Here is a 17173-nt window from a genome sequence, read left to right as displayed (position 1 = left end):
TGAGAATTGGCCAAATCAGCACTCTACGTGGGATCTTAAATGGTGCCAAGTACTGTGGAGAAAGTGCAGTTTCCATCACATATTAAAAATAGAATCACAACATGATGCAACAATTCCACTTCTGGGTGTACACTCCACAGCAGGATCTTGAGGAGATATTTGCACACCCATGTTCATGGCAACCTCATTCACAACAGCCATGAAGCGGAGACACAAATATCTATCAGGAGATTAAAAAAGGATCAACAAAATGCGGTGTGTATGTACAAGGGAACATGGAAACCTTTACTAAGAAGGAGATTCTGACCTATTTAGAATGCTATATTAAGTAAAGCAAAATAGTCACCAGGAGACACACACTGAATGATTTCTGTAATATCAGGTGTTCAAAGTAGTCCGCTTCATAGACACAGAGAGCAGAATGGAGGCTGGCAGCGGCTGGAGGGCTCAGTGACCCTGAGACTCTGGTTTATAAGGTAAAAAGGCTCTAGAGATGCACTATGTGACATGAACATACTCAATGACACAGAACAATGCTTCCCCTGGGAAATTCATGTCTTGCAGTTTTCACTGCAGTAGAAACAGGATCATCTCATGCAATATGTTTGTTTCACAGATGAGGTAAGTTCAAAAAGCTTCCATGATCAGATCAACCTCACACAAAGTGTGGTATTGAAACTACAGTAAAATCCAACTCTTTTGACATTTTCTTCTTGCCTCGAAAACTAACAGGATGCTTAAAGCCTAGCAATTACATTGAAACGTTCCAAGTGAAGGCTTCATAGTGAATCCAAGCCAACATTGTTTCTTCAAGTTGAAAGAAACATCCATTTTGTATAGGATGATTTTAACAAGAATCTTAGCTATCAAGGAACACCCTTTTCATACCTTTAGAAACTTGGCTTGCAACTGCATTAATACATCCGTTTTTCTCCGCTCTCTTAGTTGCGTCAGAAGTTTCTTTTGCCAAGGATCATGTTTCGGCTTGATCTAGGAGCAAAGGTCCATGTACAGTTACCACAGAACACAAGTTTGCGGACCCTCTGCAGTGGACTCTGTCCTTGGTGCTGAGGGTTTGCTGGCAGGGTTTGGGCAAAGGTTCTGTGGGCTATCACACCTCCAGGACTGCAGCAGTCATTTCCTGTTAGTATCTGATTCTACGATGTAGGGGTTTGTCCTGGAGCTACACTGCAGAGCCAGGAGAAGGAAGGGCCCCCTCAACCCATCCATGTTGCACCTTGCCCATGCTTTGCAGTCAAAAGAAGTCATTCACAGACTCCTTGTGATTGCTCCATTTAAAAACATCTTTCTTATTAACTCAGTTATACTTCAAAAATTAGTTCTTGGGTGGTAAGTGCCATTAACCTGCGAGAATTTTTCAATGCATATTTTAGCTTTAGGCTTCAGCCAAACACTTCCTTGACATCTACAGTTGGATGCCAAGTCTAACAGTCTAAAGTGGGAAAGTGCTCCATTGCCCCAGCCCCGGTCCTTGCAGACATCTTTGGCTTTTTTCTTTTCCATTAGTTTCGTTTTGTGTCTGTTGGACTTTGTTCCTCCAAAGCTCCTATGTTGACAACTAGCCCCTCTCCCCACAAGGTGATGGTATTAAAGGAGAGGGGCTTTTGGAAAATGGATGAATTCTAAGGCTGGGAGGAGCCCTCATGAACAGGGTTTGTGTCCCCAGGAAAGAGGCCTGAGAGAACTTGTTTGTTTCCTCCACCACCCCAGGACACAGCGAGACATTCACAGGTTATAGTTCACAGGACAGCCTCTGCCCAAACCCAACCATGCTAGCAACCTGAACTTGAACATGTCAGCTGCCAAACTGAAGGGACTAAGGCAATCATAAGACTTTTCTCCCCTTCACAACATGATCAAACCTCACCCTAGGAGGATTCTGTGCTGGCAAAATCAACGTGACAGCATTATCATGGTCATTAATAGATACATGCAGATTTTGGAATATCAGACCCACACACTGGGCATGCTTCCAGCTAAGGCTGCATGGGGCGGCCTTCTGCCTGCCTGGTTTCTGCTCTCCTCCTGTGGATGAAGCGACTGCCTTGTGACTTAGTGCTACAAGTTTCACAGCTTTGCGCTTTTTGTAGACTATTTCACCATTGTAAATGGTTCCCCTACTTTGTGCAGTGTAGTGTTCCTAACCCAAGGAGGCTACAATGTGCCTAGAGAGAAAATGAGTGTTTTAGGTAAGCCTCCTTCAGGCTTGCAGTTATAGAGCTGTCTCCCATGAGTTTGATATTAATGAGCCATCTGTGCATATTAAATAATATCATTTTAAACAGAAACATACATAAAGCAAGGTTATAAATTGATCAGCTAATTGAAATATTGTGACCAGGGATAGACATCGAGTCTAGTGGTGAAGACAGCTATGTCCTACGTCCTTATCAGAGAACCTGAGGCCAATACCTGGGTCCACCTCCAGGTACCAGCTTCCTGCTAATGCACCAAGGGAGCCAGTGGTAATACTCAAGACTTGTGATCCTGCCACCCATAGGAGAGCCATGGGTTGAGCTCTCGGCTCTCAGCCTGGCCCAGTCAGGTCCGGCCTTTGGGACACTGGAAAGTCAAATAGCAGATAGCAGCTCTATGTCTGTTTGTCTTTCTCTCTACCTCTTAAATAAATAAAACATTTTTAATAAGCAAAATGTTGTGACTAGAGACATAAGAATCTGAAACCAATATTTTCGCTAAGGGTAATGATTCAGCATTTGTTAGATCAGTGTTCATGGTGGCTTTCTAGAACACAACTACTTCAAGTAGTGAGAACTAGCTATTCATAGGCCTGCTCAAAATTACCTGCTTTAATCTGCTTACTTATGTTTTGTTTGTGCTTAACATACAGTGTACATTCCTGAAGTAGATTTTGACTAAAAAGTCAATTACACCTTTGGATATGCTTCTTTGTTCTTGACAAATCAAGAAGAAAGTTTTGATTGAATTGAGTGGTTCAGAGGCAGTCGGAGCATGCCCAGAGAAGGCAGATCAGCCCAGCTAACTCCAACATAGTCAAGAGAGCTGGTAAATCTGGCCAGCAGTACAAGACCAAGTTCTTGAGCAGTCTCCCCTGAGGACAGGAAGCTAATCTACACCTGGTCCTCCAGGGTGATGAGGCAAGGGCACAATAGGGACAGACAGCCCTGGGGCTGCCAGATGGGTCAGTGAGCCTGAGCTGGTGGGAGGACAGAGTGACACAGCTGACCTTCCTTCCAGGGGGACTTTCACCACAGGTCCCTTACCTTTACAAAGGGAATCCAGTTGGCTTTCTTTTTTAAGGCCAAAGCAGGTGCCACCAGACCCAAATTCTCGGCAGTCACTCTCTGAGCCTCATAGTCAGGAAACGTTTGCATTCTCTGTTGTTCCATGAAGATGCTTGGAAATTTGTGGGAAACCTGAATAAGAAGAGAGAAGAGTAGCTCAGATATCTGCTGTCTTTGCAGCACATCCATTAAGAGGAACTAGCATTGATGACTGAATTCTTCAGTTGCACTAGCCACACTTCAAATGCCCGGTAGCCATGGGTAATGAGCAATCAATATGTTGGTCAGGTACAGAGTTTATCTATCACAGCTAGTCTAGAGCTGAGATGGCAAATATTTTTTGTAAACATTTTAGCCTTTCCAGATCTCAGGGTCACAACTGCAACTAAAGCCTGCCATTGCAGTGTGAAAGCAGCCACAGACAAATGGACATGGTCATCAATATGGTCTGAGTATTTGTGTCTCCACAAAATTCATGTTTTAAAATCTGCGTCTTCTGCAATACTGGCATCCCATACGGGTACCAGTTCATGTTCCAGATGCTCCATTTCCCATCCAGCTCCCTACTGTTGGGTGACCTGGGAAAACAGAAGACGGCTCAAGTGTTTGGGCCCTTGCCACACACTCAGGAGACTCAGTTGGAGTTTTTGGTTCCCAGCTTCTGCCTAGCCCTGCCTCAGTTGCTGCAGCATTTGGGGAGTGAGCCAGCCGATGGGAGATTCCAGTTCTTTTCTTTCTCACTCTTCCTCTCATTCTCTGCCTCTGAAGCAATAAATAAATGAATTGCTTTTATTGAAATAGAAACTATGACCATGGAGGAGTCACAGGATGTTCTTTGGGAACAGGTTGCTCTGCTTTGGTGCTCTGCCACATCTAGGCTCTTCTATCAATGATCGTACACATAGCCTCCTTTGCTCCAGTGTATCCTTTCATTTGGGTTCTTTGCAAACAGTGTCTATGTCCCTTCTTGGCTCTGCTTCCCACACTGCTTGGGGATGATGAAGGTGAGGACACTCCCAGTGAGGCCCTGTGCTGAAGGTGCTGCTGCAACATGGAAAGTGGGGCAAAGATGAAACATGGTCGGCTTCAGAGAAACCACAGGGCATGCTATCATTGGTTCCAGCTTACGGAATCCACGTTACTGACAGAAATAAGGTTGACCACAGAATGTTGGAACAAATACAAATGCAAGTGCAGCCTCAAGGTCAAGAGATAGTAATTGAAGAGACAGTGGCTACTTCTTACACAAAGGAATGGCATCCCAAACATCCAGATTTGATTTTTGACTGGATCGTTCAGTTTGATATTTTCATTCAGTGTCTGTGTATGTAGATATACGTATGTATGGATATACTTGCAAATAATTCGCATCTTATGCTAGGAAAATACTTTTTTGTGGTCGAGCTGCTTACAAAACTAATTTGTTACTAAAAACCTGGAGCTGTTTCCTCAATCCAATTTTTCCCTTTGAAACAAAGCTTTTGACCATGCAAGTTGTTAAAGGAAGCTCAATACAGTGTTACAGCAGAGCAGCCTGCAAGGCTTTGAACACAGTGGGACAGTGCAAACTCTGAAAGGTAGGTACTTTGTCAATGAGAGCCACTGCAGCACATTCTGAGAACAGGAAGGCTGTAGATCCCTGTTCATTCCACAATGAGAACCTGCTAAACCTTGGCAACGTTTACACCTTCTGTAGTCCACTAGGCCTCTGGGTTTGCTTTGGAGGTCCCATGACTCACCAAGTCCTTCCCTAAGAGCCAGTCTAAATTCCACCTGTTACTATTTCATCTTTTCACTCTAGAAACAATAGTTGCAGTTAAAATAGACAGTGCTTGCTAAATACCACTGATTTCTTTCATGAGCACTTAGATCTGCATTAAGAAAAATATAGCAGGGTCGACGTGGTGTATAGTAGGTAAAGTTACTGCTTGCCATGCTGGGCATTGATTTGAGTCATGGTTGTTCCACTTTTGATCCAGCTCCTTGTGAATGGCCTAGGAAAGGCAGTTAAAGAGCATCCAAGTATTTGGGCCTCTATCACTCAGATGGGCTGATGAGTCATGGGGCTCCTGGCTTCTGTCTGATTCAGCCTTGGCCATTGCAGGCATCAGGGAGTGAATCAGCAGGTGAAGATCTCTCAGTCTCTCTTGGTCTCTCCCTCTCTCTCCATCAATTTGATTTCCAAATAAGCAGAGAAATCTTAAACTATAGATGGAGTATCAAGGAAAACAGTTGCATTTCCTTTGCAGCATCCCCAAGCTCCTCCACGTCATAGGGGATGTGGAAATGGGCGAGCAGGTTTCTCAGCTGAGGCTTCAGGGCTGATGCTTCTGTTGTGTATTGGGGCAGGGCACCAGCAACCTCCATTCTCACTGGCCCTGAGAAAAATCCAAAACCAAGCACATCAAGACCAATGAACAGGCAGGAGGAGAGAACAAGAAGCCCTTTGAAAGCAGCGAGCCCTCTGCTGGTAGAAGTACCACCTGCTCCTTGCCTGGCCTTCCTTGCCATAATTTTCAGTCAACACCACACCCAGCCAGGTGAGTCTAACAGGTGCTTGCCAGGTTATAGCAGCAGATTTATAGAATGATCCCATGGGGAAGGCACTGGTAAGACTCCTTCCTTCATAGTAAATGGAGAATCTAAATTCACAACACACAAGAAAGGGGTCTTCATCTGGACCCAGGTGGGAATCCTGACGTTTGAGAAGCCTTGGTGGAGACCCCACACTTAGGGCTGGCTGCCTCTCCCACAGGCTCTTATGAGACCAGATATGCTGTCCAAGCAAGAATGCAGACCAGAGGAGAAACCTGCTCAAGTTTCTGAAACACCAGGTAAGGGCAGCAAATTGTACTGACTCAGATGAGGAAGTTAATTGAGAACTGGAACCTTGGGGATCACTGATTATGAAGATCAGGTTGAGGCCCAAGGAGCTTCCACTCGGGTTCATGGTGAGGCCTGGAGCCCAGCATAGGTGACTTCAAGCCCATTTCCTCCCTTCTTTCTTGACTGTCTAGTTATAAAGATAAAGATAGGGGCCAGTGTTGTGACGCAGTGGGTTAAGTCATCATTTGCATCACCAGCATCCCATATGAAAGTGCGGGATTGAGTCCCAGCTGCTCTGCTTCTCATCCAGCCTGCAGCCAATGTGCACTGGGAAGGCCTTGGGCTCCCGCTGCCTGTGTAGGAGACTCAGATGTAGTTCCTGGCTCCTGGGTTCAGACCTGGATCTTGTGAACCAGCAGATGGAAGATTCTCTCTCTTTCTCTCTCTCCATTCTCTCTGTTTCTCTCATTCTTCCTTTCAAGTGTGTGGTTTTTTGTTGTTGTTGTTGTTTTTGTTTTAGTTGAAGACAAAAATATCTAAGAGAAGCAGTTGTTTTTTTCCCTTTAGCAAATATAAACACTTGTTTATTTCAAAGGTATAACTTTGGTATATAAAACACCGCATGTACAAAGGCACAATTTCCTTCTCTTATCTACATTGTCCTGGAGGAAATGCTGACCGTTTCTGACCTGAACTGGTGGTGTCCGTGGAGCCAGGGGCTACAGAACCCTGGCTGTCAGGGTTGATGTCATTGGCGCTGACCTTCTCACTTTCACAACCAACCTCAGGTATATGGCTTTCAGCTTCACTCAGCACTTTGGAGATGGGCAGATATTGGAGGACCTAGAGAAAGGGCACAACTGGGATGCCACAGTCAAAGTGATGGACACAGAAGCTTCTAGCTGTAGATTCAGGAGTGCCCTCAGCTAGAGCTGGGTCACATGAGCTGTCACCGCCCCCTGCAGACCTTGGCCTCTATCCCTGTCTGAAGTGATCAAGCAACCAGAGCAGACAAGGCCCTGTGTGAGAGGCCAGGGTGACACAGAGGCCAGGGTCAACCCTAAGGAGTCCATAGTGTGCATGTAAGCAGGTGTTCACAGCACTGGGTGACATGGAGAGGTGTACTGAATGTGGGGCATGGGCCAGATGTGATGGCTTAGTGGCCAATCCTTGCCTTGCACACACTGGGATCCCATATGGGCGCCAGTTCATGCCCCGGCTGCTCCACTTCCATCCAGCTCCCTGCTTTTGGCCTGGGAAAGCAGTTGAGGATGGCGCAAAGGCTTGGGATTCCGTACCCATGTGGAGACCTGGAAGAAGCTCCTGGTTCCTGGATCTGGATCCGCTCAGCTCAGGACATTATGGCCAGTGAATCAGAGGATTGAAGATATTTCTCTCTGTCAACCTGCCTTTCCAATAAATATAAGTTAATCTTAAAATAAAAAAGCAAGTAAGCTTCCCAGGGGAAAAGGTTTCCCAGCAAAGGGCCAGTGACTGCTACTTTGCTGTTTTGTAGGGCATGTAGAGGAGTACAGAACTGTCTATCTCAAACCAGGAGACAAGTGTGAGAAAAACATGTGCTGATCCCTTCCCAGGGTGGGCACTTGGCTTCCACAGACCTGCAGGTGGTGGTGGACTGTCCGCAGAGAGTGCAAGTGGCACACGAGCCACCGCATGTAGATGGTTAAGTCTTCCTGCGTTACTAACAGAGGAGGGTTGGGTCTGCCCACGAGGAAGTTTTCTCAGGCCACAGACAATCTCTCAGCTCTCTGAACGGCGTCATGGTACTCCTGTGTAATGTAGCCCACTTGCTTCTGTGAAGGGGGTAACAAGGACAGGGCTGTGTGTTAGCACATCTTTCTTATTCTCCGTACCTGTTGCTTCCAAGCATAGCAGGATGCTGTTTAAGGAGGGGCTGCAGAAGTTGCTCCTTGCATGCCAGAGTTCCTCTGGTATTCCGAACTTGACGAGGGAAGCAGGATGTGCCTATGGATATTTAAGAACTGAACTTGGCTTCTGGGCTGTTTTAACTATGAAGAGATATGCATTTCCTGTTGCACAAAACATCTTGCAATTTTTTTCTTAAAACCAGGAAGCCTTATCATCTGCCACTGGTGATAAGCCAGAAGATACCCACATCACTTCCTTTCCCATACAGGCTGTGATTTTAAGCAACTGGCAGGCTCATGGGCTATTCAGGCTCACTGTGAGGGTATCCTACCTTATAGAGAGGATAAAGCTGCTCCGTGATCTGACTGTGCCGGCAAAACTTCTGCCACCTCAGCATGTGTAAGTGTGCGCTCTGAGCCAGCTGGGCGGTCTTCTCTGGGTAATGCTTTCGCAACAGCAAAAACAAGCACTTAGCTCAACTCAGATACAGCAGGAAGAACATGGAGTCTGAAGAATATGAATGCTAAGTGAATCAGTCCGATTGCTTCGGACAAATGTATTTTTTCTACAGGTAGACCATAAAATGGAGAAGCCCAGTTCAAGACATGATTCAGACATTTCCTAACCTTTATGATCTGCTGCTGAGCCTATAGATGGTAAACTCATCTATCAGTCAACAATTTTAATACTAGCATAAAAGTCTGGCACGGTATCTGAGGCTGAGCTTCAAGTTTTGTGGTAAAAATGAGCTCAAGTTGCTACCTCCGACGCTGTATTCCATATCAGAGTGCCTGTCTGAATTCCACCTCCCCAATTCCCCATCAGACTTCCTGCTAAGCTGCTTTAGAAGCAACAGGTTGTACATGGAGACAGATCTTCCATTCACTGGTTCACTTCCAAAATGGCTGGGAAGGCTGGAATTGAGCCGATCTGAAGCAAGGAACTTCTTCCAGGTCTCCCAAGTGAGTGCAGAGGCTCAAAGACTTAAAACAACCCCCACTGCTTTCCCAGGCCATAATTAGAAGGATGAATGGAAAGTGGAGCTGTTGGGACTCGAGCCAGTGTCCATATGGGACGCTAGTGCTATAGGTGGGAACTTAGCCTACTAAGCCCAGCCCCAGCCAAAAGCTTTCTGAGAGCTGACACTATCCTAGTCCATGCTCTATCACCCTGAAATTCTAGGACAGGGAGCAGCTAGTGAAGATTCAGTCAACCAGTGTCTAAAGTGAACTTGCCCACACTATAGTTCTCTAATAAACACATTATAGAAAATCCTGCCCTCGCCAGGTGATACACCAGGAAGCCAGCCTTGTTCAAACCTTTCTGCTAAATTTCAGATGTGTTTCTCAAATCGCAAAAAAAAAAAAAAAAAAAAAAATGACCCTTACCTGCAACAGAAGCAGAGGTAAGTTTTCTGGCGTGTACTCTCTTCTTAGGCAGCTCTCTAGCTCCCTCTGCAGGTCATCTGCCTGAATAACAAGAGGCTTGGCCGTGGCCACCTAAACCGAAATTACCTGAATTTTAATATTTCACATCAAGGAACTGTATTAAATCGTGAAACATCTCAAAAGTGGACATCTCCAAGAGCATGACTGACTGACATGATACAACAAGGAGCTGCATACTGGGCTTCTTTTTCTAGTACTCACTGTCAAGAACATCAGCAGTTTGTTGGCAAAAACAGAATTTTCCTGATGAAAGTTCCCAACATGTTAACAAAATACAGTTCATTCTTGCATGGAATAGCCCACTCTCCTACTCACCTGTAGGGTGTTTCTCAGTGTTAGTTCCCGTTCTCTTCTAAAGTAAGACATGTCCTTTGGTATTTGAATAGAGCTGCAGAATGATAATCAGAGTGGAAGCTGCAATTAGGGAAACTGAACCAGGGCAGGGGATGAGTGGGCCCTGGCTAGTGTATGACATCGCACCTGCCTGTTTATAAGTAGGGGTATAAAGTCACTTAAATGCTCATTGAAAATGACTATAATGGGGGCTGGCATTGTGGTGAGGCAGATTAAGACAGCGACTGCAATACTGGCATCCCACATGAGCACCAGTTGGAGTACCAGCTGCTCCACTTTCAATCCGGCTCCCTGCTAATGCTCCTGGGAAAATAGTGGAATCCAGCTCAAGTGTTGGCAAGCCTTGCCATCCACGTGGGAAACCCGGATGAAGTTCCTGGCTCCTGCCTTCAGCCACCTATTGGCAACCATTTGGAGAGTGAACCAGGGGATGCAAGAGCTCCTGTCCCTCCCTCTCTAATTCTCTATCTTTCAAATAAATGAATACATCTTTTTTTTTAAAAAGATTTATTTGTTTTCATTGGAAAGGCAGATTTACATAGAGGAGAGACAGAGAAAAAGATCTGTCCACTGGCTCACTCCCCAAGAGGTAGCAATAACCCAAGCCTGGCTGATTCGAAGCCAGGAGCTAGGAGCTTCCTTGGGGTCTCCCACACAGGTGCAGGGTCCCAAGGCTTGGGTCATCCTCTACTGCTTTTCCAGGCTACAAACAAGGAGCTTGATGGGAAGAGGAGCAGCCAGGACAGAAGCTGGCACCCATATGGGATGTCTGTACTTGGAGGTGGAGGATTAGGCAGTGGAATCAACACTCAGGCCCTGAATATATCCTAAAAAAAAAAAAAAAATAGGGCGCGGCACAATAGCATAGTGGTTAAGGTCCTTGCCTTGAATGTGCCAGGATCCCTTACGGGCACCGGTTCTAATCCTGGTGGCTCCACTTCCCATCCAGCTCTCTGCTTGTGGCCTGGGAAAGCAATCGAGGACAGCCCAAACCCCTGGGACCCTGCACCAGTGTATGAGAGACCTGGAAGAGGCTCCTGGCTCCTGGCTTTGGATCACCTCAGTTCCAGCTGTTGTGGCCATTTGGGGAGTGAATCAGTGGATGGAAGATCTTCCTCTCTGTCTCCCCTCCTCTCTGTATATCTAACTTTCCAATAAAAATAAATAAATCTTTAAAAAATAAAGATGCAGAGTGAAAACACTGCGTGCTTCAAAAAATTTTTGTAACAAAACAAAACTATTGTTTAATTCCATTTTCCAATGCAGGGTTGGAAGTCCGTTTACATCATATCACAGTGGGTTATGGAGGCACAGGAAGGCTATACTCTCCTATATTGGCCACAGTCTCTTGTGCACACCTCATGTTTGCTAAAACTCCTGGGCCAAGAGCTCTCTTTTCCCTACAGGCCTGGGGTCTTTCCTAACACCCTGGGCCTACCTCCGCATGGTGAGAAGTCTGTACTTTCCATTCAACCTTATTTCTGACAAGGACTGGCTTTCTCAGAGGGCATTCTGAACAGTTGACACATGACACCCGTACCTTGTCATTGAAACCCATTGTTTTTTATTTTGGTATTCTTGCTGAATTGCTTAGGGATAAAAATGACCCTTAAACATCTAACAAAGAATCTTCCAGAAATGCTTCTGAGTAAACTTTCTGCTCCAGAAAAGTCGACTGTTCCTGGGAGAACTTGCCTAACAAAAATGCCTCATGGCCTCCTATGTGCAGGAGGCATGGGCTGTGGGCCCCAGGAGGAGCCCAGCTCACTCCCCCAAGGCTTGGCAGTGCCGGGAACACAGCAGGACAGCAACCCCTGGTGCAGACATTATTTTGTCAAGACAGGATTTTGCTCATAGGGGCACTGGCACCTCAGCAGGCGGTTCTGAGACACATGGCCGGGAGTACCCAGAGAGCTTGAAGAACTGTAGGTTGTAACCTTTGGGTTCACACTGTACACAGGCCCCACAGCTACATCTTAAGCATAACACTGCTGGCTTGCTCACTTGCCATTGCTTCCCCAAAGGAGCCAGAGTCTTGTGTGGAGACAGACAGAGAACCACCAGCCATTCTGGCCCAGCAACTCTGAGAATGCATGTGTCTGATCCTGCCTGTGCAGTGGAAGAGAATGCCTATAGCGCCCTGATTTGAGTTGGGATGGGGGATGCAGGGATTGGGCATGCTGGGAGACTGGGCAGGACCACAGGCTTCAGAGCCCAATCCCTGCATCCCCCATCCCAACTCAAATCAGGTTTTACCTGTGAATAAACCTAAAGAGGTGGAAGGATGCAAGAGATGCGTACATCAGCCTCTCAAAACAGATTTGCTCATTCATTCATCAAACGTTCATTCAATAGACTCTTCAACCACTCATTCATTCAGCAAGCATTTCTAAAACATTGCTTGCTGGATAAAATGAAGGAGGGAAAGAAGCAAAAGGAGAGATGACTAAAGCACGTTGTGTGGGGAACGTGAGTGTATGTGAAGTGACAATCAGGAGCGGATGTCTCCATTTGTCTTGGACTCCAGAAGCAACCCGAAGGTGCTCCATATGTGTTTAGGGCGCTCACGGTTCAGTTGCCCCAGGTGGGTGCAGCGTTGGGTGGTTCCGAGGAGTAGCGTCTGGGATTCCCCACCGCTGTGATTTACCAGGGCCTCTGGGACACAGGGGGAGTCCCTTGCCTGACTCTGACATTTAAATGTTTACAATATCAACACTGGAGTTTTGGCTGGTGTCTTCTGGCCCTGGAAAGGCTTTAGCATGCATTGTGTTGTTTCATCATTGTAACCTTTGAAGTGGGCAAACTACAAGTTGCAAATCACATTTTTTTTCCCCAAAGAAAATAATCTTGCAAAATTCTGGTTCAAGGAATCTTTCCATCTCACCATATCATGATCTGTTTTGGATGAGCAATGGTTTTAAATAGCCATGGCAAATACAGACTGAATGTTCATTCTTCAGAACCATGCTTGGGATAAAGGACTGCAACACCTGCTCATTGGCTTCTCCTCCTGGCCACTCCACACCCCTCCCTGTGCATATTGTCTCTCTCACATTAGTAAGTGTTTTGATCCACTGTGGCTGTACCAGGAACCTAGGGATACTGACGGTCCTGGGCCCAGGTGATCTCTGTCTGTCCTGTGTTTGTCAAAAAATTTCATTGTTGTCATTGGCAACATTGACCTCTAGACTAGCTCCTAAGAAAACTCATGACCAAAGTTCTAGATTAATGTCAACTTTTAGATTTCTCATCCAAATCAAAGTCAGGCTCTTAATGTTATTGGATAACATTAGTGAGATTGCTTTCCTTTGGGTAGCGTTCATAGTCACCTTCTGGAACGTGAAGATGGAAGCTCTTGGGATCCCATAGAGCTCTTTCTCATTCTCTGTAATACAACATTGATTCAATTCACCCTGACATTTCTAGAACATAAGGAAGTCTCAGGTACAGCAGTTTGGAAAGGAGTATCTGAAACTGGTGTCAGATGCTGCCTATGTGAGCCTGGGATGATGCCAATTGCCCATATTTTCAGATGGAGGCTGAAGGAGGCCGTGGGGTGAGATACAGCGTGAAGCCCCTCAGAGCCACCCCGCCCATCCCACCCAACCCACTGCCTACCTGTATGCTCTGTTAGCTGTTCCCTGGAGAGGCGCTTGTGCTTCTAGCTCCAACTTTAGTTGGGCTAGTCGTGCCATCAGTTCTTTCTCCAACAGCTGGATCCTTTCTGGAGAAGTGAGCTTGTATGCTTCATCCATGCCTGGCAATCTGTTATTTTTCTGCAGCCTCGGAAAACAAGAGTGTGACGCTTGTGATTGATTTCCTAGGTGCTAACTACCAGGCGGGTGGGACGTTTTGGCCAAAAAGTTACAACTTCAGAGGAGCCATGTGTGTTTGCAACTTCAAGCCACAGCCAAATTAGACTGCTGTTGCTTATGATTCCATTGCCATTTCAGTAAACAGTGGAAGGAAAGCCAGAATCTTCAATGGCCGACCATGCAGCCAAGTTCATCTTGAAAAATGCCTTAACTATACAGGTTTAGCAAAGAGGTTTCTTCCCCTCTTCACCCACCCCTATGTCTACAGTTTTCACAAAAGCTCTTGGACAGGGTGGAGCCGGGCTGAATTACTCCCTCAATGCTGTGAATGGCAGGTACGGCCGACCTCCAATGTCACCCCAAGGGGAACAAGCACCAAGAGTATCTCCAGGGGTCTTTCTGAAGGTGTAAGCTCTCCTGGCAAGGGAGAAGGAACTGAGGACAGAGAACTACCAAGCTCAAGAATGACCCATTCTGGCAGAAAGTTCATTTATGCATCTGAGTGTGTTCTCAATCTTGACTGCCTACAGCTGGCATGCTTGATTTTACCACTGAACAAAAGTAGTTGATGATCTCTCACCCCACCCACCCTGGTTCATAGCTTGTCAAATTCAATAGAATGATTTGCTAAGTGGTAGGCAGCAAGAGTCTAACTTACAGCGTAGATTAACCATGTGACCTAATGTTGATTGGATGTGTGTGCTGCAAGGCGAGGCACTAAGTCGTTGGCAGGAAGTGGTCATGATGATAATGATAAGCACAATGGCCATTTCTTACATATCTTCATAGTTTCTTTGTCTTCCATAAGTGGTTACACACATTTTGTTGTTGTTGCAGACAGAAAAATTTATTTGCGAAAGGACCAGGTGGACAGGGAAGGGAGAGGGAAGGGGAAGCATCCCGGAGAGAAAGCCGGGAGGTGGGGTGCTTCTCGAAAGAGGAGGGAGGGAGACATGCGCATACACACATTTTTGATTGGCTGTCTTAATACTACCTGCTGGCCACAGACACTGATAGAAAAACTGCGCATGCGTTCATAGGTAGCGATAAGGTTTAACTGGTTTTCCTTGAATACACCTAACATTCCTTCCACACCACATTCCAGGCTGTAGCCATTTTGGCATTGACTAACACCACAGCTCCGGGCTGATGAGCACAAGTCCCGGCAGTTACAAACAAGTGGGAGAGATAACAAGTGTATTTCATTCCCAGGGTGAGTTCTTCTGTTCTGACCTGGGGCAGGCCTGCGCCACAGCACAGCAGGGGGGTCAGCAGATGCTGGTCCTCCTGGTCCTGCTGCTGCCTGCCCTGGTCTTGGACCAGCGGGAGAGGAGTCACTCCTAGGTCACATCAGCCAGATGCAAACTGAACCACTTCATTCCCCTTGACCTTCCTACACTGTCACTCTCTGTGCTCCTGAGATTTCATTTTCTCCAATCTCCTGTTGTTACACTGAACAGTTCAACTGCTTTGGGAGCCCATGTGTTCTTTTTTAGAAAAAAAAAAAAAACAACACTGGACACGAAAAGGAACCACCATGTCTGGCCTAGACGGATGAACCTGCTGAGTCATAAACCTATCCCGTCTGGCACGCTGCTGGGGCACGAGAAAAATGCATCGTTATTGTTCTTAGCAGAAGTCAAATGTTGTTAGGAAACAATATTTGCTGTTTGGCCGTGTCCCCTCCGGCTGGACAAACAGTGAAACAGCTGCCTGAGCAGCTGCATTCCAGCTGGCAGCCACGTAGCCTGGCGGGGTCTCTCCCAGGAGACACTGTGCCTTGGCTTCCCGGTAGGTGCGTCTGTCTCCACACTTCACAGCTCAGAAAAAAAACAAGAACATTTAATCCAGTCCTGTTCAGCTTGCCACACAGTCAAGTACAGTTTTCGGGAAAATTAACATTAAAAAAAAAAGTTCATGTTGGGCGATCTTGCCTGGAATGGCACCAGCCGCAGAGGAATCCATGCCTGCTGAGGGCGCCTGTTTTGCTTCAAAGAGACAAGCGACTGTTTATGGGAAGAGATGGTGGGCTCCATTTGCTGAGGACCCACTGTATGCCACGCAGGCACTGGGCCCCCAATTAGTCTCAGAAAAAAAAAATTTTTTTTCTGGGATTTCTTCAATTGTTTTTTTTTTTTTTTTTAAAGAAGTGCAGGTAATTAACTTGATATTAGAAGCACTGTTCTATATTTTTATAACTGGTAGGATTTAGACTCTAAGACAAAGCCATAAAACAGGGCTGGGAGGATTTTGTGGGTGGTGGTAAAAAGGGGCTTGGACAGTGCCATGGCTTAGAGATGGTTGGTTGAGGTTTGATCGCCAGCGTGGTGATGTTGAGAGGAGAATCAGGTCATTAAAGAGGTTAGTGATTTCAAGCCTGAATTTGGGGAACAGAGTTTTTCTCTGGGAACTGGATTTGTTACTGTGAGGGGTGATAGAAACCAAGTTCAGCTTGCCTAGCTGCCTCTCATTTCCTATGGTCCAAATAACTGCAACAGCTGGAGCTGGGCTGATCTGAAGCCAGGAACCAGGAGCTTCCTCCAGATCTCCCACATGGTGCAGGGGTCAAAGGACTTGAGCCACCATCCTCCACTGCTTTTTCCAGGTTATAAGCAGGGAGCTTGTATGGGAAGTATAGCAACTGGGACTCAGAACTGGATGGTATCCATACAAGATGCCAGCGCCACAGGCGGAAGTTTAGCCTCCTATACCAGGATAAATGGCCCCAACACATGATCCCTCCATCTGTACCTTCTTCCTCTTGCTGTTTCTCTGCTGCTCTGTGATGTAACACGAGGCCCTTGCCAGAAACCACAGAGATGCCGGCACCACACTGGTGCAAGTCCCTGCTTCCCAAACCATGATCCAAAATAAACCTCTGTTTTAAATAAGATGCCCAGCCTCTGAGATTTTGGCATAGCAACGTAAAGCAGAGAAGACAAATAGAGATAAAGCAAGCCTGTGTAGATGAGAAATACCGAGGAACGTGACTACCAGGAAATGTAGGATGTATGAGGACAATGTCAAGGTGACTGTTGAAGGGACAGAAATGCAACCCAGAGGCTTCCAAACAAGTGGGAATGAGAAGTGTGGGACAAGACTTTAAAATCCAATAGAGGGCAGGGAAAGGGCTGGGGAAAAATAAACATAGACGACTATCCAAAAATGTGAACCAGCAGTGTTTCGACTGTTTCAGGCCCCTAAAATTAGGGAACACGACATGTTCCAAAATGAAGCACTGATTTTTATTCAAGAAAATGTGGGAATTGGCCCTGCGAAGAAAACTTGCTCCATTATCACTCCAGGGCAACTCAAGCCTCCTCACAGAGAGATGCTCTCCAGCATCGCTGGGGAAGTCAGTATGGTCATCAGACGCCCTTGCTTCCCAATGACAGCAACCTGTTTCACACAGCAGGCTCATTCCCACAGCTGGAGAGGTACAGCAAAACTCTTTTAACAAAAATAGGGCCTGGTGCGATAGCCTAGTGGCTAAAGTCCTTGCCTTGCATGCGCTGGGATCCCGTATGTGTGACGTTTCTAGTCCCCATGGCCCCGC

The 17173-nt window shown here is 46.3% G+C and overlaps 1 protein-coding gene across 1 annotated transcript in view; it reads right to left on the bottom strand.

Annotated features, from left to right (window-relative positions):
- LOC121158655 overlaps positions 1–13557 on the bottom strand; it is a 161605-nt gene extending 148048 nt beyond the window's left edge. Inside the window, 9 exon segments of the mRNA XM_040983523.1 lie at positions 889–990; positions 3264–3420; positions 5509–5662; positions 6800–6953; positions 7730–7924; positions 8332–8445; positions 9389–9499; positions 9764–9836; positions 13421–13557. Coding sequence (XP_040839457.1) covers positions 889–990; positions 3264–3420; positions 5509–5662; positions 6800–6953; positions 7730–7924; positions 8332–8445; positions 9389–9499; positions 9764–9836; positions 13421–13557 — 1197 coding nt within the window.
- Positions 13558–17173: the final 3616 nt, after the last annotated feature.

Source organism: Ochotona curzoniae, unplaced genomic scaffold (genome assembly GCF_017591425.1).
Source record: "Ochotona curzoniae isolate NIBS_2020 unplaced genomic scaffold, NIBS_Ocur_1.0 contig_3819, whole genome shotgun sequence".
Lineage (NCBI taxonomy): Eukaryota > Metazoa > Chordata > Mammalia > Lagomorpha > Ochotonidae > Ochotona > Ochotona curzoniae.
The sequence above is the reverse complement of the archived record's forward strand: the minus strand, read 5'-3'. Positions and strand labels throughout refer to the sequence as shown.